The sequence below is a fragment of the Petromyzon marinus genome, chromosome 32, assembly GCF_048934315.1.
Source record: "Petromyzon marinus isolate PM22_M1 ecotype Great Lakes invasive population chromosome 32, UKy_Petmar_22M1.pri1.0, whole genome shotgun sequence".
In the NCBI taxonomy this organism is placed as follows: domain Eukaryota; kingdom Metazoa; phylum Chordata; class Hyperoartia; order Petromyzontiformes; family Petromyzontidae; genus Petromyzon; species Petromyzon marinus.
This window is the reverse complement of record NC_133698.1, coordinates 2,670,438-2,691,210: the sequence shown is the minus strand read 5'-3', so window position 1 is coordinate 2,691,210 and position 20,773 is coordinate 2,670,438. Positions and strand designations below refer to the sequence as shown.

The following is a 20,773-nucleotide window of genomic DNA, read 5'->3' as shown; positions in this document are numbered from 1 at the left end:
TGTAGACCCCACCAATCTATACTTTGCCATCGCTCATTTCCTTCCCCCAGCCGCTGCAGCTGTTGCAAACTCCACTCCCAGGTCTGGTGTCGCAATTAAGTACGATTCCTGGAGGAATCACCCAGCTCTCGTGGTAACCGCGATACATTCGTGCCACACACACACACATGACGATCACCCATATAGCCTTGTAGACTGCTGCAGTGAGAGCGCTGTTGGTGAGCAACTATTCATACTTGCATGGCACATGAGGGGGTGCTGTGGCCAGCATCATGGTTGCCCAAATGTGCCTCCTCATTACCAACATTCACACACCACCTCAGGTACTCATTTAAGGCTAAGCGGACCTAGGGGAGGCCTGTGGTAGGTTCAGACACCACCCGTGACCAATGATGTACATGAATGGACAGATGCATCACGTAAACATCACACGCAGACACATTCAGACACAAATATACTGTGGCGAAAATCAAATGTCCCACTCTTAAGACACCTTACAGAGCAGTGAAGGAAATGAACACACGCACGTGTGCAGCGGAGCTGCATGGAATGACCAAACAGTAACGACATCACATTAAGAAGCCGGAACACGGTGGTTTTTATTCGGAGTGATTGCTGTGATTATATACAAGCGGTGCCACAACAGGGAACCCACTGAGAGCCATGGGGGCACCTGCCATTCTGCAGCTCAGCCTTCCTTCCTTGAGATTCACGCCTAACTCGCTTAGGAACCATGTCAAGTGTTCTGGGGTCCGATGCCCCAAACCCATTTAATATTACTCTCATCAATCACCATCATTACCACCACTGATGCAAATTGGTTGTGACCTAGTTGCCAACTCCAGCTTTTGTGTTTTGTATTACAACTACTCCTACCGAGCAGAGTGAGCAGGTGGCCGATGCTGACAGCAGGAGGAAGAATGATGTAAATGAGTTAAACTGAATGTGTTTATAATCGACTGTGGAGTTTAAGATTTCTAGGGGCATTCGTGCGTTCTCGCACTCACGCAGGACAGCATGTTGGAAGGTTGTGAGTTCAAAATCCTCAAGTCCCAGTCGAACGGCAACTCAGCCACCGTGACACCAGACGGGACATCAAAAGCATTTGTAACATGGAAATTCTAGGCCCCTGCCACAGAATGATGAATTTTCACCACTGACTGCATTATTCTCTGGGTCCTCCGGTTTTTCCCTCCACATTTAGAAAATATGCGTTCACTATAGCTCTATAGCTCATCAGATTCCTCCAGTATAAATACGGATTCTGATTATGGTATTACACAATGATAAAATATACCCATTTTCCTTTAAATACCATCGCAGCTAATTCCATTATAGGAGGGTAGCCAGCACCTCCTAAGGCTAGCATTGTACAGAGCTCCATGACCGCCCGGCCGGCCACCTTTATCTACTCTTTGCTGATATTCACGCAAACGTTGTGCCAGGTATCCATTCTGAGGCCAAGTTGGCTGCAGAAATCCCTTGGCAGATTCCCACAGCGCTTGCCACTGATATTGTATACGGCACGGGTGGCCAGGATCGCGTGCCATGCCAACAACTGCGAGTGGTAAAGGATACATAACATGAATACGCACACTGGCATGGGATTCAGAGCGCACCCTTTAAGTGTTTCCCTATCTCGGGCTCTCACCATTGCAGCGGTAACAGCGGCCACGGCAGCTGGCAAGTGACAACCCACAATTTCTGCAGAGCCGACGGCCATGGGCTAAGGCCAACTCACATCTGCTTGCGAGCTCTCACGGGGGCGGTGTGTGAATGTCTAGACATTAGCTTGCAGGTGTATGAGCGCTCTCGCTGGCTAATGTGCTGGCTGGCTGGCAAGTTGGCAGACTGGAGGCAGATGTGCATGCACTCGGGCAATTCTGTGTGTGGAACAAACAAGCGTGGCCGGTGTAACCAGAACAAAGGTTTTAATTCCAGATGGCTGAGCGTGGCTAGCACACATACCACGTTGAGTCAATTTTACAAGGATTGAGAAATCAAGTGGGAAAGTGGTGCCCATCCTCAACTTAGCACTAAGGTTGTGCGAATCACCACAGGCGCCCCAGCTGTGGAAATTCCACCTTCAAATGGCATGCACTAGGTCTCTAGATAAAGATGACTTCTGTGAACTTTCTATTAGTTGCTGCTCATTATCATATATGTATCTTTCTTTATTATTACAATTTCATTACCAAAATACAAATATAATGATCAATGGTACCAGTGCAGTTTGAATCAGAAAATCTGCTCCTTAAGGCACGAAATAAAATATAGTTTTTTTGGTTGCAAGGTTTCCCTTACAAAAGGTATCTTATATCTAGTGTCTCCATCCTGATTAAATATATAGGGGTGTTAAATACTTTGTTTAACTTTGAAAGATATATAGTGAATACATTTTAAAGGTTTTAGATATTATTTTTGTTAGTTTTATCACTAACTGTATCCCAAACGTGCCTTCATAGCCAAAGGTAAAAAGCACTTGGGCAACGAAGAGAAATAACGTGAAGGAGAATGACCCCCATGCCACTTCCCGAGTCCTTGCAGTGCCTCCTCAATAAGGCTCCTCTGTCGAACCTCCACTTTAAGGCGGAGTCCATCACGCAGCGCGCGATGCACGAAGAATAAATGTACAATCTATCATCCAATACAAAAAACATTTTATCTCTCAGACCTGTAATAAAACAAAATAAGTGAAGAACTGAATTTATGTAATAGCTTTTTGTGCAGTCATTGATGAACAGGCTGAGACAATCAAACACTCCACCACAAGAGAATATGCTTTTATTTTATCTGGGAGCCGGGGGTTTGAACTTGGGATCTCAACAGCGCTAACTCAGTGCTCTGACACGACCATAGCATTAGTCCCTTGAGCTACCCGCCATCCAGGCACCAACAAAGGCCTCTGTGAGCGCGATGTCACGGCAATATGTTTTCAGCGCAACCGTGTCAGCGGCTGTGGCTTCATCTCCTCCCTCAGATTGTCCCCGTGTCCCGTAAGGCCGCATGGTCTTGTTGTTGGTTAATGGGGCCCTTGGCGGTTGCGCCTTCTAGGACGGACCCTGGTTCAGCCCCATAACCAATTTGACACAGACTGTGGGGGCAACATTTAAGTCATTTTGGACAGCAGTGGTATGACACGAGGAAATACAATCCAGGCCGACTCAGTGTCTTGCTGCACATGCACGCCATTGGGAAGTACTCCTCCTTCCCACTGCGGTGCCCTGAGTCAGAGGTAGAAATTCCATATTCCTGTGCCCTGTACCAGTCCCTCCATAAAATGATCACTCTACACCCCTTCCAGCCACGTGTCCTCCCAAAGCTCACACACGTGTTTAACAGATCTAATGTCAGTAGTTTGTGTAGGTTCTCTATTTCAGTCGCCCCTCTTTCTGTCTCTCAATGGCATTCTCAGCACACTTTGCTCTATGCTTCCTTGTGCCCTTTTTACTCTTTGTCCCATGTTTTTGATCAATGACCATATTTCCGAGCCGTATGTCAAAGTATGTTGTATGCACTGCTAAAACAAACACATGCAATGCTAGCTTTTTATTATGAATGCTCAACTGTGGATGATGGGCTCACTTGTGAATGCTGATGTAGGCCGTTGAGCTGACACAGCCTGTGGACAAGGCCTCAAAGATGACGGTGGTCTCCAGGCGGGAGAGGCCCGAGCCCCCCACTTCTGGCTGCACGTACACCCCACCAAACCCCAGCTGACCGGCCTTGTGCAGCATCTCCACGGGAAATATCTCCTGTGGCACACCAAAAACAACGCACGCACACCACAAGAGGCAAGTGATATTTGCGGGCGCCTATTCCAGGCCGCCATTGCACGCAGGGGGGGGGGGGGTTGCCACCTTGTCCCGTTTTTGTTTCTTTCCAGGATCGTCCTATTGTTGGGTCAAGATACTCAGCAGTCTTGGAAATCTTTAATGGGAAGAATAATAAGCTAATATTCTTCCCATTAAACATCCCCAGTTGTAACAACGTGAGGAAGTTTCATAGCTAGTTTCATACCTGGCCACCTTTGTCTCCCCTGTGCCGATGTTGGAATACTGAATCAAGTATTCAATGAAGGCTGAGTCGACCTAGGGAAGGACGATCCTGGAAAAAACAGGACAGGTGGCAACCCTACGTGCCATGCCGGCCTGAATAAGCGCTCGCTAACAACACTTGACTATGCTATTGTGCACAGCGAAGAACCAACCCCATGTTTGCTTGATCGTAAACAGGAATGTGGCACGATAGAAAATAAACTGTGGTTCCATTACCACTGTAACTGTGCTTAGGCTTGGTGCAAAGCTTGGCCATGTGGAGTGGCTAATGCCCCTCTTAGAGGAGGTTATATAATAGCCTGCTATTTTTAATGTATATACAGGAATAGCTGCACTTCCGATTAGCACAGTTGGCTACGTGTGGTGTGAGAAAAGTTCAACAAGTTCAACATACCCAAATATAGACAATAAGAGTATTAAATGTGTTTTTTATGCGAGTCACTTTAGTCAATGCTGCAAGTTAAGAGGACTGCATGTGTGAGAAATATTTATACAACACAGTATCTGTTGTAACTAAACTGGGGAAAGTGAAGACAGTTGGACTTGGGTGGGTTGTAAGCAGAACACATCAGGTCTCAAAATCTACATCACGAGAAGTCAGGGTGGTGGTTTGTGCCCAGTGGCAGCGCGTAGTCCACTTGTTTCAGAGGTTCATGGGTCCATCTGGCTCACAATGGATGGTAAAGATCCCTCGACATAACTCAAAAGGAGAAGGCCACTGTGTGCCAGTGTCGTGGTCCAAATGTAAAAAAATGCACACATTGTGTGTAACATCACTCCCTCCTGGCAAGACTCTATCCCTCTGTGAAACACAGCTCCTTTGTGACAGCCCTGAAATTTGCGAATGGCGAGAAGACCCAATGTTGCTCAATTATTAGGAGTGGTTAAGTCAATAAATGTGTCTGTAGGCCACGCCTAAGCCAATATATTCTCATGGATGTCTAGAAACAAATCTATGGCTGTGGGTTACATGGAAACATGTGGCCACACTTATGCAATGTGTGAAATTCCTGGCTCACAACACAGGGCACGTCCAGAAAGAAACTGGGTTCCTCGTGTAGGAAAACAAGTTGATTATCCCCCAACTAGCTGTAGACATTGCTGAAACAGGTGCAGTAGCAAAGACGCATACACAGACACAAATGTGCACGTATTACAGCAATGGCACGCCTGCAGAATGAGTGGAGAGCAACCATAAGTTCCTTAAACAAAATATAACCAACACAGGAGTAATGTCAGTCCACAATACAATGGCAGCAACATCTGTCCAACAATATGGGAAAGACTGGAAATGAAAGAGATCTGAAGAAAAAAAACGCTTACGGTGGCCACCTGGCGGCCATATTGATCCGGAGGTTAAAGTCAACATTATCCAACAAATTCCCTAAGGGGTGGTTTTTGTGTGTGTGTTACAACTTCCAAGTTTCAAGTCAATAACAACAAACGGCCCCTGAGATATAGCCTGAACCGATGCATCAGGCATCAATCAGGATGACTGATCGTTGCACTTCTTCCCTGGGATGCCTGTGCATTTCTGCAAACAATTCCCACTGCACAAGGTTTTCTTATTCCCACCTCTGCCGCGGCTGCTTGACCGTTACAATATCAATGCTATACCATTCTTAAATAACACCTGTAACACACACGTTTAGTTGTGGACGTTCAAGTTAAACGAGCGGCGCGCAGTATTCATCTCCAGGGGTGGTCCATGAGCAGATTCTAGCTGCGTTCTGGGCCACATTTTAACAGTGGGGATGGGGGCCTTCCAACAGAAAATAAAAACACATTTAGACTTTAGACGCAATAATATAGGTAGCTGCACATTTACAGGATAGTCTCGTAACAAAGGAATGTTGCTACATCAGGCAAATCCAATTTGATTTGACCGATATTGTTTTATATTTTATCACCAATTACATGCCAATGATCGTATTCGATTCATGACACATCACTACAGAAAATTGTCTTTCCACAATTCCCTTATTGAGCAGAATATCACAACTCACCAAGGAACAGTTCTGCAATCCGGTACCACGACTGCTTCCAGTGTCACGTTTACAAACAGCTCTTAATCAGCGTTGATCCGCCATTCCTTCACGCTCGGTAAAACGATGCTCCTGGCCGTCAAGCGTCAAAATAACGCAATGCATTCACGATTTTTAGCCCTCACAGCTGTGCCGAGGAACATTGCTTGAAACTAAAATTGTGGGGTGGTTCTGTGAGGTCACCGTTGAATTCTTGGATTCAAACCTATCACCATCAAGTGCCATTTGTGCATTTCTCTGACAGAGGGCACGATGAGTGATGTCATTTTAATGGCATTATCATTGTCGTCGTCGTCGTCGTCACACAAATGGGTTGAGGGTTGTAAAGTAGATGTCGCTGCATTTAATCAAGATAATTTTAAGTCACCGTGGAATATGTACATATATCTTATGAACCATCATTCATACACAGTCAGTTAGATGGATGGATGGACCAGACTAATGAATGGAGGAACAGATGGGCAGACAGATGTACATGAGGTAAGATCGGTCACTGAGATTACTCACTTTTCAAAAAGAATGAAAACGACACGTGAACATGACAATAACAATATCACCTGAAATAACAAGCTCTTTATTTGTGACACTTCAAACCTCACATTTAAATATGGCGTTGGGCCAATCTTGAAACAGGCACGATTCCAGATGTCTGTGCCGAATCCTCTGGTCGCAAAAGCATCATCGATGCTTGAAATTATGATTTTGTTTGTTTAGAATTGCCAAAAAAATTACTTAAAAGCACTGTTGTGTTCTTCTGTGGAAATTACAGTTGATTTATTCGCGAAAGCAGACTAATGTATGATCACATTAGCCCTCTGCCCATCGCTGACTGCAATACAATTTTTGTTTTATACACCGTCAAAAATAATTAACCTATCCCTAGGCAATGTGCTATGCACTGTGATTTCCTTTTCCTCCTTTCCTCATCTAACCTTCCCTCTCACATGGTAATGTTAAACACCGCGCTCCATTTGAAAAGCAACATTACAAATTTCCCTAACTGCAAAATGTGCCTTTTAATGAACCAAAATGTCCCACGCCTGTAGAAGGTAATTCATCTCAACGTATGCCGTTTACTTTGCCGAGTAGTTTTTTTATGCAACACCACTTCAAAGGCGTAATGGCTCCATCTGCATTGGCACGTGACCATATCCCACCAGCAAGACCACAATGGAATATTGTGAAGCATTTTTCTCAACTGTGAATCCCATGAAAATAAATCCCAAGTCAAAAGTATTGCCTGCAGGAAGAGATCGCTTGGTAGCCTCGAGGCAAAACCATTTTAACACAATTTAGACTATGATTCCCACAGCAGGGAATTATACAAATTAACAACTGTAAAATGTACATTAAATACTCTGTGACATCTTCTACAAGATGAGACTGCTGAGATTCAATGTCTTAGCAAATTTCAGCCTTTGTTACCCACAATAATTAAGAATGTGATTGAACAAAACTTGGATATTTATAAGAGGATCACTAATTGAATGTTCAGTGTTTAATCTAATGCAAACATCCAGATGGATGGAATTGCAGTCATAAATTAGATTTTGTACCTGTGGAAAAACGTGTTTGTTCAGTAAATACCGTTCTTATTATATACACGTTAGCAAAACTCCACAGGGCCATGGAGGGTGTGGCCATCAGCTCATACGGCGGCCTCGCGAGGACGTCCAACCCCAGGCACAAGGTCCCAAGGGGCGACGGAGACCAGGCACCACGGCCTCTCTAGCGACATCACCCTCAGGAGCCTGGGGAGTGCAGGGGCTGTGCCCACCGGAACGCAATTCAGGTGGTTGTGCAACGTCAAGATCGTGGCAAGGCGGAGCCTAACGGTGCTGCGGGGCGCCCGCACTCAAACTCCTCCTGGAGGTGTCCTCCGCTATGGCCGGAGGCCCATATAAGCAGCCTCCTCACGAGGTTCGAGGCTGCCCGTATCAAGAGTGAAGATGCATCGTGAAGATGCCAAAAAGAGATCCGTGTGTAGGTCCCAGCCAGAGGACTCTAGGATAGCGGTAGACGTGTTGTAAGTCCCGCCAAGACAGGAGGCTGTACCTCCCTAGAGTATCTGAGAAGTGTTTGAAAGCTAGAGTAAGTCGGTGGTCACCACCCTATGCGTAATGTAAGAGTTAACTGTTGTGTTCATTAATAAAATAAGTGTTGCCTCCCAGGAAGTTGTGTGTGCACCTAATTCGAATCCACTACATATACACCTCAATGGAGAAAGCCTTCATTAAAATATTCAATCATGTTCATATTGGCAGCAATAGTTCAATCAAATTAACGACTTTGAAGATTCAATACATTTTGCGCTATATGTCATATTTCAGTAACTAATTAAAAATTAAATACTCTATTGACTACAAATTATACGTATTACAAAAACACAAGACAGTTGGGCGCATATAAATACTGCATTGTGGATAATGAATGCATGCAGTAGAAGTCACTATCAAGAGTCTTGATAAATGTCTCACCCCAAACTAATTATTTCATAAACTGTGCAGTTTATCATTAGGTGAAGGCAAATTATTGTTGAACATGGTAATGTATCATTTGCAAGCCATCGCAGTGACTAGTTTAATTTTCCAGCTTCAGGTTTACAAAGGGTGTAGGTGGCAAATGAGGCACATGATTTCCCCTGGTACCCTCCACATTTTTTTTGCAAAGTTCCTTAACTGGCTTGGACTCCGTCACCCTCTCGTCGTCCCTCACAGTCATCAGCCCACGCGCCTCAAATCTCACGCGCACGCACACCGTAACAAAAAAACATTTAGTTGTGAGCGTTGCTCTTTAACTCTCCGGTGAGCCGAAACAACGATAACTGTTGTGTCAAATGCTCGCACTCTGCGTGAAAATGCATTTGTTTGGATGTGTCTGGTGGTGGAGGGTTTCACGACACAAACGCGGTCACATCGTTACACGGCCTAATGAAAAAATCGATTATGAATCATTGTGACATTCGCTACGAATCCCTAAGTGTAATGTAAAAAAAGACACCTCATAAGTTGTAAGGCCAAGCATTGTTCATAAGCATCGAATAAGGCCACACAGACACGTAAGGTGGTGGTGGTGTGGCCCACATCTCGCCTGTCCACCTTGAGTCAACCTGAGCATGGCCAAGAATCAAACACAGGTTACCAGGAAAAATCCATAATGCACACACATATATAAATCTCGATACACTTTACAACCACAATGTACGAAATTGTGCGTTGTGAAATAATCAAATGCATGACAACAACCCCCGTGAAGCAACGCGACGGACAACAGCGGTCCGTTCCCCCGTAACGGAGAAGCCGTCACTCTCGCACGCAGCCCTCCGCGCCAGAGGATTAAATTGCGAGGCCCGGCTTAGGAAGCAGATGGCAGGGCTCTGCCCGTGACCCAGCCTGCATCCATCACAGCACATGGCTAACAGCTGTCCGGGGGCTGGAGGGACATTGTTGCTTATCAATTCCAGTTCCACGCTACCCAGCAGGGTTTCCCCCACAGCCGTTTTCCAGGGGACCTTACCCCGTTAGCAGCCGCTGGAAATCTCGACAAAGCAGGGGGGGGGGAAGGGGTGGACCCCCTTTCCCAGGGCTGGCGAGGGGGGAAACAGAGCGTGAGATCGAGAATTCCCGGAGCGTGTTATTGGGGGAGTGGGGGGGGAAATGCATCACAATATGTCAAACTTCTTCAACCCCAATTGCATGGGGAGACAATGTTTTTGTTCGGTGCGGACAATTGCGAAAGCGCGGATCAAAATACATATAAATCGTTGTTAATTAAGCTGATTGTTAAGATCGCTATGCACACTCGGTTAAATACTCGGTTAATTTTTTTTGTTATCGCAACTTATTCGAATTCTGGAACCGTTATCATTGAACAAGCGAGTGGTGTAACGTCACCCCGTGTCAGAGAACCTTGCTCAGAAGAGCGCATCGTACAAAATACTTCTCAAGTATGTGCAGAAGGACTTTTATCTGTACACTTAGAGACCTCCAAACAAGACTATCCATTGCATGGTGATCACACAATCTAATGCTCAGAGCTGGACCACATAATTAGGTCACAAACTACGTTCACTCTGATAAATAAATACCCAGTGACGAGCGCTCCTGGTTGAGAGTGTTCAATACTTGAGAGCTCCCATTTTATTGTGAGGCCCAGGCCAGCATTTGGACCTATAAACTCAGAAGTGGCATTTGCTCGGTGAGGTACCCAGCCAGGTTAAAAGAGCTCAAATTTGAGGATAACACCGAGTGAAATCATAAAGATTTTACTCCATTAGCTTTCCATCTGTTAGCTCAATTTGATCATTCGAGAATAGTAGTTCAGCTCAAATGTACTGTACAGCAGTATTATATCTGGATTGCTTTAATGCCAATAGTTGGAACCTGTCCCGTATAAAATAACCACACACGCATAGCCGTTGGTGTTCTCATGCTGCCATCAACCACTTAAAATAAAATGTTCCAACATTTCATGAAACTTTGGTTCTCTTTGATATACAGTGAGGGAAAAAAGTATTTGATCCCCTGCTGATTTTGTACGTTTGCCCACTGACAAAGAAATGATCAGTCTATACTTTTAATGGTAGGTTTATTTGAACAGTGAGAGACAGAATAACAACAACAAAAATCCAGAAAAACGCATGTCAAAAATGTTATGAACTGATTTGCATTTTAATAAGGGAAATAAGTATTTGACCCCTCTGCAAAACATGACTTAGTACTTGGTGGCAAAACCCTTGTTGGCAATCACAGAGGTCAGACGTTTCTTGTAGTTGGCCACCAGGTTTGCACACATCTAAGGAGGGATTTTGTCCCACTCCTCTTTGCAGATCTTCTCCAAGTAATTAAGGTTTCGAGGTTGACGTTTGGCAACTCGAACCTTCAGCTCCCTCCACAGATTTTCTATGGGATTAAGGTCTGGAGACTGGCTAGGCCACTCCAGGACCTTAATGTGCTTCTTCTTGAGCCACTCCTTTGTTGCCTTGGCCATGTGATTTGGGTCATTGTCACGCTGAAATACCCATCCACGACCCATTTTCAATGCCCTGGCTGAGGGAAGGAGGTTCTCACCAAAGATTTGATGGTACATGGCCCCGTCCATCGTCCCTTTGATGCGGTGAAGTTGTCCTGTCCCCTTAGCAGAAAAACACCCCCAAAGCATAATGTTTCCACCTCCATGTTTGACGGTGGGGATGGTGTTCTTGGGGTCATAGGCAGCATTCCTCCTCCTCCAAACACGGCGAGTTGAGTTGATGCCAAAGAGCTCCATTTTGGTCTCATCTAACCACAACACTTTCACCCAGTTGTCCTCTGAATCATTCAGATGTTCATTGGCAAACTTCAGACGGGCATGTATATGTGCTTTCTTGAGCAGGGGGACCTTGCGGGCGCTGCAGGATTTCAGTCCTTCATGGCGTAGTGTGTTATCAATTTTTTCTTGGTGACTATGGTCCCAGCTGCCTTGAGATCATTGACAAGATCCTCCCGTATAGTTCTGGGCTGATTCCTCACCGTTCTCATGATCATTCCAACTCCACGAGGTGAGATCTTGCATGGAGCCCCAGGCCAAGGGAGATTGACAGTTCTTTTGTGTTTCTTCCATTTGCGAATAATCGCACCAACTGTTGTCGCCTTCTCACCAAGCTGCTTGGCAATGGTCTTGTAGCCCATTCCAGCCTTGTGTAGATCTACAAACTTGTCCCTGACATCCTTGGAGAGCTCTTTGGTCTTGGCCATGGTGGAGAGTTTGGAATCTAATTGATTGACTGCTTCTGTGGACAGGTGTCTTTTATACAGGTAAGGAGCTGAGATTAGGAGCACACTCTTAAAGGGAGTGCTCCTAATCTCAGCTTGTTACCTGTATAAAAGACACCTGGGAGCCGGAAATCTTTCTGATTGAGAGGGGGTCAAATACTTATTTCCCTAATTAAAATGCCAATCAATTTATAACATTTTTGACATGCGTTTTTCTGGATTTTCTTGTTGTTATTCTGTCTCTCACTGTTCAAATAAACCTACCATTAAAATTATAGACTGATCATTTATTTGTCAGCGGGCAAACGTACAAAATCAGCAGGGGATCAAATACTTTTTTCCCTCACTGTATATGTGTAGTGGAGTAACACGTGCATACAGGGGGAAATGGTAAAGACACGCGAGTGATGGACAGTGGGGTCATGTCGGGCCGGCCAGGTGCCGCGGCGGGGAATGGTGAGGTAATGATGGGCCAATTAAGCTGGGGAGCGATGGACGGCTGTGATTGGCTGGGGTTGTTGTCAAGGGCAAGGTGGCGCCGGAATGTCTGGGAATAGAGGAGGCAGGCAACAGGTACAGGAGGACGCAGGGCGTCGGGAGCACGTGGCTAATTAATTGGTGAGTAATGAGACTGGGGATATAAGGGGGAGACGGAAAGACAGAGGGGGGTTCTGATTAGGGCTGGAATGACGCAGGTGGGAGAGAACGGGGAGAAGGTATAGGAGACGGAGCAGCTAGCAGTGGAGAGAGACGAGCGGAGACGAGCAGAGAGCGACAGAGAGAGACAGGGAGAGATAGACGGAACAAGACAGAGAGAGACGGAGACAGCGAGTGACGGAGAGAGACAGGGAGAGATAACCAGAGTGGGACGTGGAGAGACGGAGAGGGACAGAGACAGCGAGCAATGGAGGGAGACAGAGAAAGACAGGGGAGGAAGCAGAGCGAGCGAGACGGGCAGAGCGCAGCGAGCGAGCCATGGCAATCAGAGCAACTGTGGAGTTATCGATGGAATACGGAGAGTTGTAAATAAAGTGGTGTCGGAGAAAAGAACAAAGTTGTCCGAGTGAAGTCTACCACTACATATGTATCAAAAAGTTTTTACACCAGTTCACTTCCCATCAGAGTTACATTAAATGATGAAAATAATCAAGCAATTAAGGTCATGCTGAGATAGAAAAATAGCAGACAGTAAGTGTTTTGGCCAATAGGGTTTCATCAAAACTAGTTTTACTCTCAGCGTGAAACAACTTAAATTGTAATTGTGCAAATGAGCGTCGAGCGTTTTTTGTGAGCTAACCACTAGCTGACTGCATGAGCCTCTGCTTCAACAGCGATTATCACACAAAGGAATTGAGGTTCATCGCCGATTGTGCGTTTCTCGTATTCGTTTTTTATGCATTTCACTTGTGGACGTTGTGTTTGATCGTCGTCGCAAAGGTCAAAGGTTAAAGGAGCAGCCCAACAATTGCTGGCCCATGCCACCGCCTGGAGGAAGGGGCCTCCACTAGAGGGATCTCCTGGTAGCCCTTCTATGATGTATTTGGTTAGACCATTCATCCACGCTGGACTTAAATGTTGGAAGAGGTGAGATTACCCACACTTTACCCCACCACGTCACGGTAGTAGCTAGCTGTCTAAGAGGTTGATGTCATGGTCATATCAGTAGGTAACGCCGAAGTTGTCATGGAAATTCCAAAGGACGATGGGGCGGTCACAGTCCCTTAATTGAACCTTATGGCGGTACTCCGGCTCTCGCATAATGTCCGTGATGCAGTCATTTTTAGTCTGTTGATGGTCAGCAATGCAGCAATCGACTCATCTCGACGAGCTTTACACGATGCACCACTACGGTGCGTATGAGCATTCAGGGTTTCAGCGCAATCGTCCTCGCTGTATTTATACATCGTGGAGTGCCACTGATTTCGGATTGATTGGTACCCCAGTCACGGATTTAAGTACACCCCTGGAAAAAAATAGCATCCCAGAAATAAAATATTTAATTTCCTTGGCATTTTTTTTATTATTTGGTACCCCGGGGTACCGCCATTAGGATCAATTGGAAAAATAATAACTTCGATAACAATACTTACTTTTTTGATTTAAAGCTTTCGTGACTGCAGTGATTCATATTCTTGGTTCTTTCGGTAAAGTCACGTTGAAGGGAAACAATAAAATAATAAAATATATAACAATATTGTTTCATATATATTTTATTATTTTATTGTTTCCCTTCAACGTGACTTTACAGAAAGAACCAAGAATATAATACTTTGTCATGTGGCGACAATTTAAGCGAAAGCCACACTAAGGAATGGTTCAAACATGTAAATTTATTAAAGAAATTATCCTGAATACAAAATCTATATTTTGACAATGCAGAAAAAAATACAGGATACACACGTTGACTTCTGCGTTTGCACGCAAATTGCACGCAATGCAACGCTGCGCAAAACATAAAACATAACGGCGCTCGTAATGATGAACAAGCAAATTCACGATGAAGACGCAGGTCCCCATCACAGCAGTGTGATTTCCACCACTGATTCAGCACTACTAACAATGATGATTACCACCAAATACTTGTGCGAGTATGTGTACCCTTTGACATTGTTAATTATAATTAATAGGTTCTCAATTTACCTGCCAAAGCCTGATTGGATCTCAAATCTCTTTTACGGGAGGTTTGTTCCATTGGTATGCTTGACCAATTTTTTTTTTGACATGCGATGGGAAATTGGAGTGCCTGAAGGAAGACGTGCGATTTGAGACGAAGCAAATTCCAGACTGATATATATTTATATTCTTGGTTCGTTCGGTAAAGTCCCCTAGAAGGGAAACAATAAAATAAGAAAAATATTTAACAATAAAATTCTCACGACGTTTCGACTGCAATACAAGCAATCATCATCAGGTGTGAAAACCACAGCAAGAAAATTTTTAAAAAGTGGCGATTTTTTTCCAAATTTTCTTGCTGTTGTTTTCACACCTAATGATGATTGCTTGTGTTGCAGTCGGAACGTCGTGAGAATTTTATTGTCTTATATTTTATTATTTTATTGTTCCCCTTCGCCGTGACTTTACCGAAAGAGCCAAGAATATGAATCCCTGCAGTCACAAAAGCTTTAAATCAAAATTTGATATTTGTTTTATTGTATTTATTGTTTTTGTACTTAAATAAGAGCGACGCAGTGAGGGGGTTTCAGAACCTCCATGGGACACAGGTCCGGGACTCTTTATTCCTGCGTTGAGAGGAGGGAGGAGAGTCAGCTCACTACCCACCCCCCGAGTGGGGACTGCGAGCGGGAATCGTGCACTTTCATGTGGGCGAGTAAAGACAAGGGAGGATGAACTTAAGTAAGAGGGGTGATGAGGAGGAGGGGGGCTGATATTGTGAATCCTACTTTCTCGACTGCCTCCGCCAGCGAATACAACGCGCTGCAGGTGTCTCCCATGTTAACTGTGGCTCCACCATCGGCTTGCGATACTTTAGAAATCAGTTTAATCACACGTCAAGGACCGCATTCAAACACAAATCTCAGAAGTCATGCCTCGGTGCTCTGACTTATGATCCATCTGTCTACCTCCAAAATTAACATTTTTAAAGTGAGGGTTTTTTTCACTTATTTTTTCTACAAGGGTCACGTTTCACAATCACATACTGCGAGGTCAAAAACAATATTTTTTGTCAGCCTCAATGTATACAAACTCGGAGTATATGTTCGCCACAGCTATCTTGAATGAATCATAATCCTTGTAAAGATTCAGTCAGAATTGAAGAGAGAAATCATTCAAATTAATGTTTCTTTCCGAACTTAGTTGACTTTTAAGAAATAAAGTTTCCACACATTTCAATTTCCAGTTAAATTCAGGATTCGTTTCCATACATACATCTTTAAGTTACATTTGACTCATCCAGAAAATTGGTATCATCCTGTGCAGCTGCCTGTGTCTGTATACAGGAATATCCATGAAAAAGCGTTATTGTCCAGCACTCATAAACAATTAATCTGCAAACAATAATGGTTTAATATGCTTCACGAAATATTTAAATGCATCGTTACATGTGTATTTTAACAGTTTAGAGAAAGAACAAAAACTTTAATGTAATATTCGCGAATGACGCAAAGTAAACTGGGAGGCTTATCCATCGGATGCGAATGTGTCAATTGAAACCAGAGAAAATTATAACATGGAGCAAAGATGACATCCATGCCAGAGAGACGCTCTCCCTATTTTCAGCCAAAATAAATCTCAGTGTATCCGCGTTCAAAAACAGGCATTACCGTTTCCTGGGCCAGTGGTGAAACTTAAACATTCTCAAGAGGACAATCAATAGGTGACTACATGAACCATGGATCAGGTTAGGATGTAAACGCACAACATTCTGGTTATTGGGTCAAGCATTCTGCCACACAGCCAAAACTGATCCGACACAGCAACGTGCATTAATCCTTAACACCCTCAGCAGTAGCGTTCAGATAGCAATTGATTGCCTTGTGAAAAAAATTACATACAATTAGAGTGAGTTCAATAGTTTAGAAATTTTAAGAAAAGAATTGGCATCACGTGCAGTTCAGCGTGAATAGGGGGCGATAATTGCGGATGAGATGTCAAAGCAGAACAGATTTAACGAGCATCTGATGGCCTTGGAGGGAATACGTTTGACTAGCTCTGAAGAATATTAACAGCAGGTTGAGACAGTACCAAGGTGATGTATAAGATATTTCACCACTGGAGGGGCTGCCATCAATAGGTTGGTCGGCTTAAACTCATATCAACGTATCTCCCTGCACAAAATATAAGCCTTGGGGAGTGCTCATCTCCATATAAAGCCTGCAACCAGCGGTAAAATATCCACATTCCTATGGCGAAAGTCAGTCTATGTATAGGAGAATTACCGGTGACATCCCACACATTTGTAGTTATTATACAGACCCAAAAATAATGATTGAATCAATCCCTGCCACGATTTCTTCCCACATCTCTCAACTCTACAAGACCTCAGACCTCCAACTGTGAGACATCTCCTGCATCCACCTCTTCCTTAGCCTGGGCGCCACGGAGACCCTCATCCTTGCCTTCATCATATCCAGACCTCACGAATGTACCTCTCTCCTCTGAAGCCTCCCCCAATCATCTCCAGACTCCAGATCATTTAAAACGCCACTGCAAGACTCCTCCACCTCACCCATAAAGGAGATGGGCACCATCCCAAAACTTCACTCTCTTCCCCTGGCTCCCAATCCAAACAGAGCTAGATTTGAGGATCGCACTCATAGTCATCGTCTTCAAGATCCTCCGCGGACTCACCCCTGCAATCTACCCCCTCCTCTCATCCCACTCTCCTTCGCTCCACTCTCTCCCCCGCCTCTCCCCCTATCGTCTCTCTTTAATCTCCATCATATACTCTCGCTCCACTCCCTACACGCTCTCTCCGCTCCAGTAACCAAGGCTTTCTGTGTAAGCTCCCGGTCAAGCGTCATTCGGTGGGAGGTCGCTCATTCTCGTCTGCTGTGACACGGTCTGGAACTCTTCCCTCAGCCATCCGTGCTGTTGACTCCCTCTTCAAGTCCAAACTCACGATCCTTGCTTTCCTTCTGTCTACGACTGACCGCCTGTCTATAAAATAAATATTCCCACTGCTGCGTCTTGAGATATGGTTACATTCAAATGCAATATAAATGTAAATTATACTGTATGTTCCAAATACAATACTACTTGGGCAGTTCAGCCTTTAGAATGGATATCATATACAGATTATAAGTGCAAACTTGCAGGAATGTTATACGCAAAGTACATCCGTAAGCAAAGGGCATAAGCTTCACTGAATGTACTACTGCGATGGAATCCGGCACAATCTGATTGTTTGCACAATGCCAATATTAAATGTACGTATAAAACCCATCGTTTTATAGCCTGACCTGCCCACCTGTTTTGTTCTGGTTCACAAATTACCTACTCGGGCACACGCGCAACCTCACTGGCTGTGCAGAATTTCCATCACTGCCACGCTTGGGATACTCATTACACTCCGTTCGTTGACCAATACTTTGGAATTCACGGTTGCCACATTGACAAATCGCTGGGCCCTCTTAATTAGAACAGGCTACCTTAATAGATTCCACAGGCGACCTGCGCTGCGCAGACATCTGTCCGGAGGGGTAATGGATCGGATGTATCAGGTATCACTGACAAATTATGTGTTGTAGTTGGCCTTGCTCCGATCCGGGCCGCATAAATGGCTTATTGGACAAGCAATGCCGTATCGACATAGCTCGTTCTACCCTCGAGTGTTCTTGACCATACATTTTTAATTATTTATTTACTCGGGTTAGCTACACTATGCTTCACGACTATATTTCAGGAGGGTCCTGCATTGGGTTGTTTGGCAAACATCAATCACATTGTATGCTTGTTAGCTGTGGAAGGAAACCAAAATATCCGCAGCAAACCTATGCAGAAGAGGAGAAGAACATACAATCTCCACTCAGAAAGGCGGCCGCGTCAGGAGTCGAACGCAGGGCTTCTTGCTGTGAGGCACAAGTTAATCGATTGGCGGTAGTCCGGGTCACCGCAAAATATTGGTGGGCCGGGCATAGTTTAAGGTTTTTTTTCTCTGGGAGCATCGCTGGTACTACCACCCTGTCCTGCCAGAGGGCGACGCTGGGAGCGATGATGAGGACGACGACGACGATGTCGATCCCGCCAGCACGACCGTGACCGGCGGCCGTACCGAGAGAGCGCCTGGTGCACCATTGCCTCCAAGTGGTCTCGCTCCCACAGACAAGGGGTGTGGCCGCCCCCGTAAGAAGCAGAACGTGCTGGGGAATGACCAGACCAGCATCCTGATGTACTTTCAAAACAAGCGATAAACAGCCGTTGCCACGCACAAATCCCCAGCAGCCCCCCTTGTTTTTGGGTGTTTTGCGTGTTTTTGTATTTACATATTTGGCGTGCGTATCGGGCTCAGTGACATCTCCCGTCTTCATAGGCCTTCTGGTTTCGGAGTTATGGAGGTTTTGGCACCCCCGGGTCACGATGGTGACCCGGGTCACCGCCAATCGATTCAAGTGTTGCTACTGCGCCAATCTGCCGCCCTAATAATTGTAACGTATCCACCATCTGCTAATCCTCTTGCTCAGTGCGGGTTGCAAGTCTGCATGTGTAGTGTATAGTCGTGTATGCAGGCAGTCCTCGACTTGTGAACACCCGCACTTACAAACACTTGCACTTACGAACCAGCTTCCATGAAATGTAAAAAAAAATCACGTTGACTTAAAACGTGAACTCGCACTTGCAAACTGAAACGCGGAACTATTTTTTTCTCGATCCTCCACGAGATCTAATGAGTCACCCCGCGCTGGGAGTGAGTGCGTGTGCGTGTGAAAGTGTGTGTGTGCATGGGGAGCGATAGTGTAGCGGTTAGCGCGCTACGCTATGAATCTGGCGACCCGGGTTCGATTCCCGCTCACGGCCAACACCAGTGACGATTATCTGAACCGGTCCCGGGCCTCCCCTAGGTCGACTCAGCCTCAAATGAGTACCTGGTGCGGTGTGTAAACATCGCCACTAGGGAGACAAAGGCGGTCGGGCTTGGTGCTGGCCACCCACCCCCTGGTGTACCGTTCTGGCCTTCATAGGTGCTCGCTAACAGCACTTGCCCCTACAGTCTGTTACAGGCTATATGGGGGATCTTTGTCTTTATCTTTGTGTGTGCATGCATGCGTGCATGCATGCGTGTATGCATGCGTGTGTGGATGCACGTGCCCCTGTGTGTGTGTGTGTGGGGGGAGTGGTCATGCTGCGCTACCAACCAGGTTACCCGAGTTAGATCCCGCTCACGACCAACACGATGATCTGAATGGGTCCCTAGGTCGACTCAGCCTTAAATGAGTACCTGGTTCCATGTGTAAACATCACCAATGGGGAGTCAATGGTGGGTCATTGATGGCCGAGCGTGGTGCCGCGCCGGCCTTCATAGGTGCTGCTCTCCAACAGTCTGTCGTTGGAGTGTGTGTTGGAGTGTGTGTGCATGTCGTTGGAGTGTGTGTGCATGCGCCATGTGCATGCGCCATGTGCATGTGTCTCTTTGTCTGTGTGTGTCTGTATGCCACCCACGTATGTGTGCAAAATTGTCGTCGATGTACATCCACCACGGGAGTGGAAGAATGGGAGGCACATCTTACAGATCACAAGTCGATGGTCAGTGGGCAGATCAGCTCCACGGTAGGTCCTGGTGTCAAGGACATGGGCCCACATCCAATGGTCCGTCATTATATAGTCCAGCAGATGTTCTGGTTTGGACCCAGCGTGCATCCATGATGTTGTGCGGATGCGCCGATGCCGGAACAGCGTGTTCGTAATTGCAAGCCCATGGGCTGCACAGAAGTCTAGCAGCATCCTTCCGTTATTATTGAGCTGATCTGGCCCATGCCTTCCAATCACTCCAACCCAGGTGTCTGCATCATGACCCACTCAGGCATTAAAGTCACCTAACAGGATGACTCTATCCCGAGGGGCCACTTTAGAAGGCGTCTGACTCATCGGCCTTGTCTGCATTCCTCCACTGATGTCCTTCTTCGGCGGGGACGTAAGCAACCACCGCCATTGCTCGCCTCTTGTTGCTGGGTAGGCGAGCCCACAGTAGCCTGGGACTTACAGCTTCCCACACCTCACTGCCATGGTCCCACACCCCCTTCATTATTTTGTTCAAAAGTAGTGCCACTCCTTTCTGTTTGGTCGTTTCCTGCCCCGAGTGGAGAACTGTCCACCCCTCAGGATGACTGGAACCAGAATCGGTCCACTGGACCTCTTGTATTCCACAAAGATCCAGGCGGTACCAGTCCATCTCCCGACAGAGGAGTGGCAGCCTCTCCTCCGCAACATTCCACGTAACCAATCCCAGGGTTCTCCTGTT

The 20,773-nt window shown here is 45.7% G+C and overlaps 1 protein-coding gene across 2 annotated transcripts in view; it reads right to left on the bottom strand.

Annotated features, from left to right (window-relative positions):
- Positions 1-20,773, bottom strand: part of ACAD8 (acyl-CoA dehydrogenase family member 8) — a 597,193-nt gene that overhangs the window by 263,993 nt on the left and 312,427 nt on the right. For both annotated transcript variants that reach the window (XM_032964393.2, XM_076071224.1), the window contains one exon: positions 3,586-3,755. In XM_032964393.2, coding sequence (XP_032820284.1) covers positions 3,586-3,755 — 170 coding nt within the window. The remainder of the gene's footprint in view (positions 1-3,585; positions 3,756-20,773) is intronic.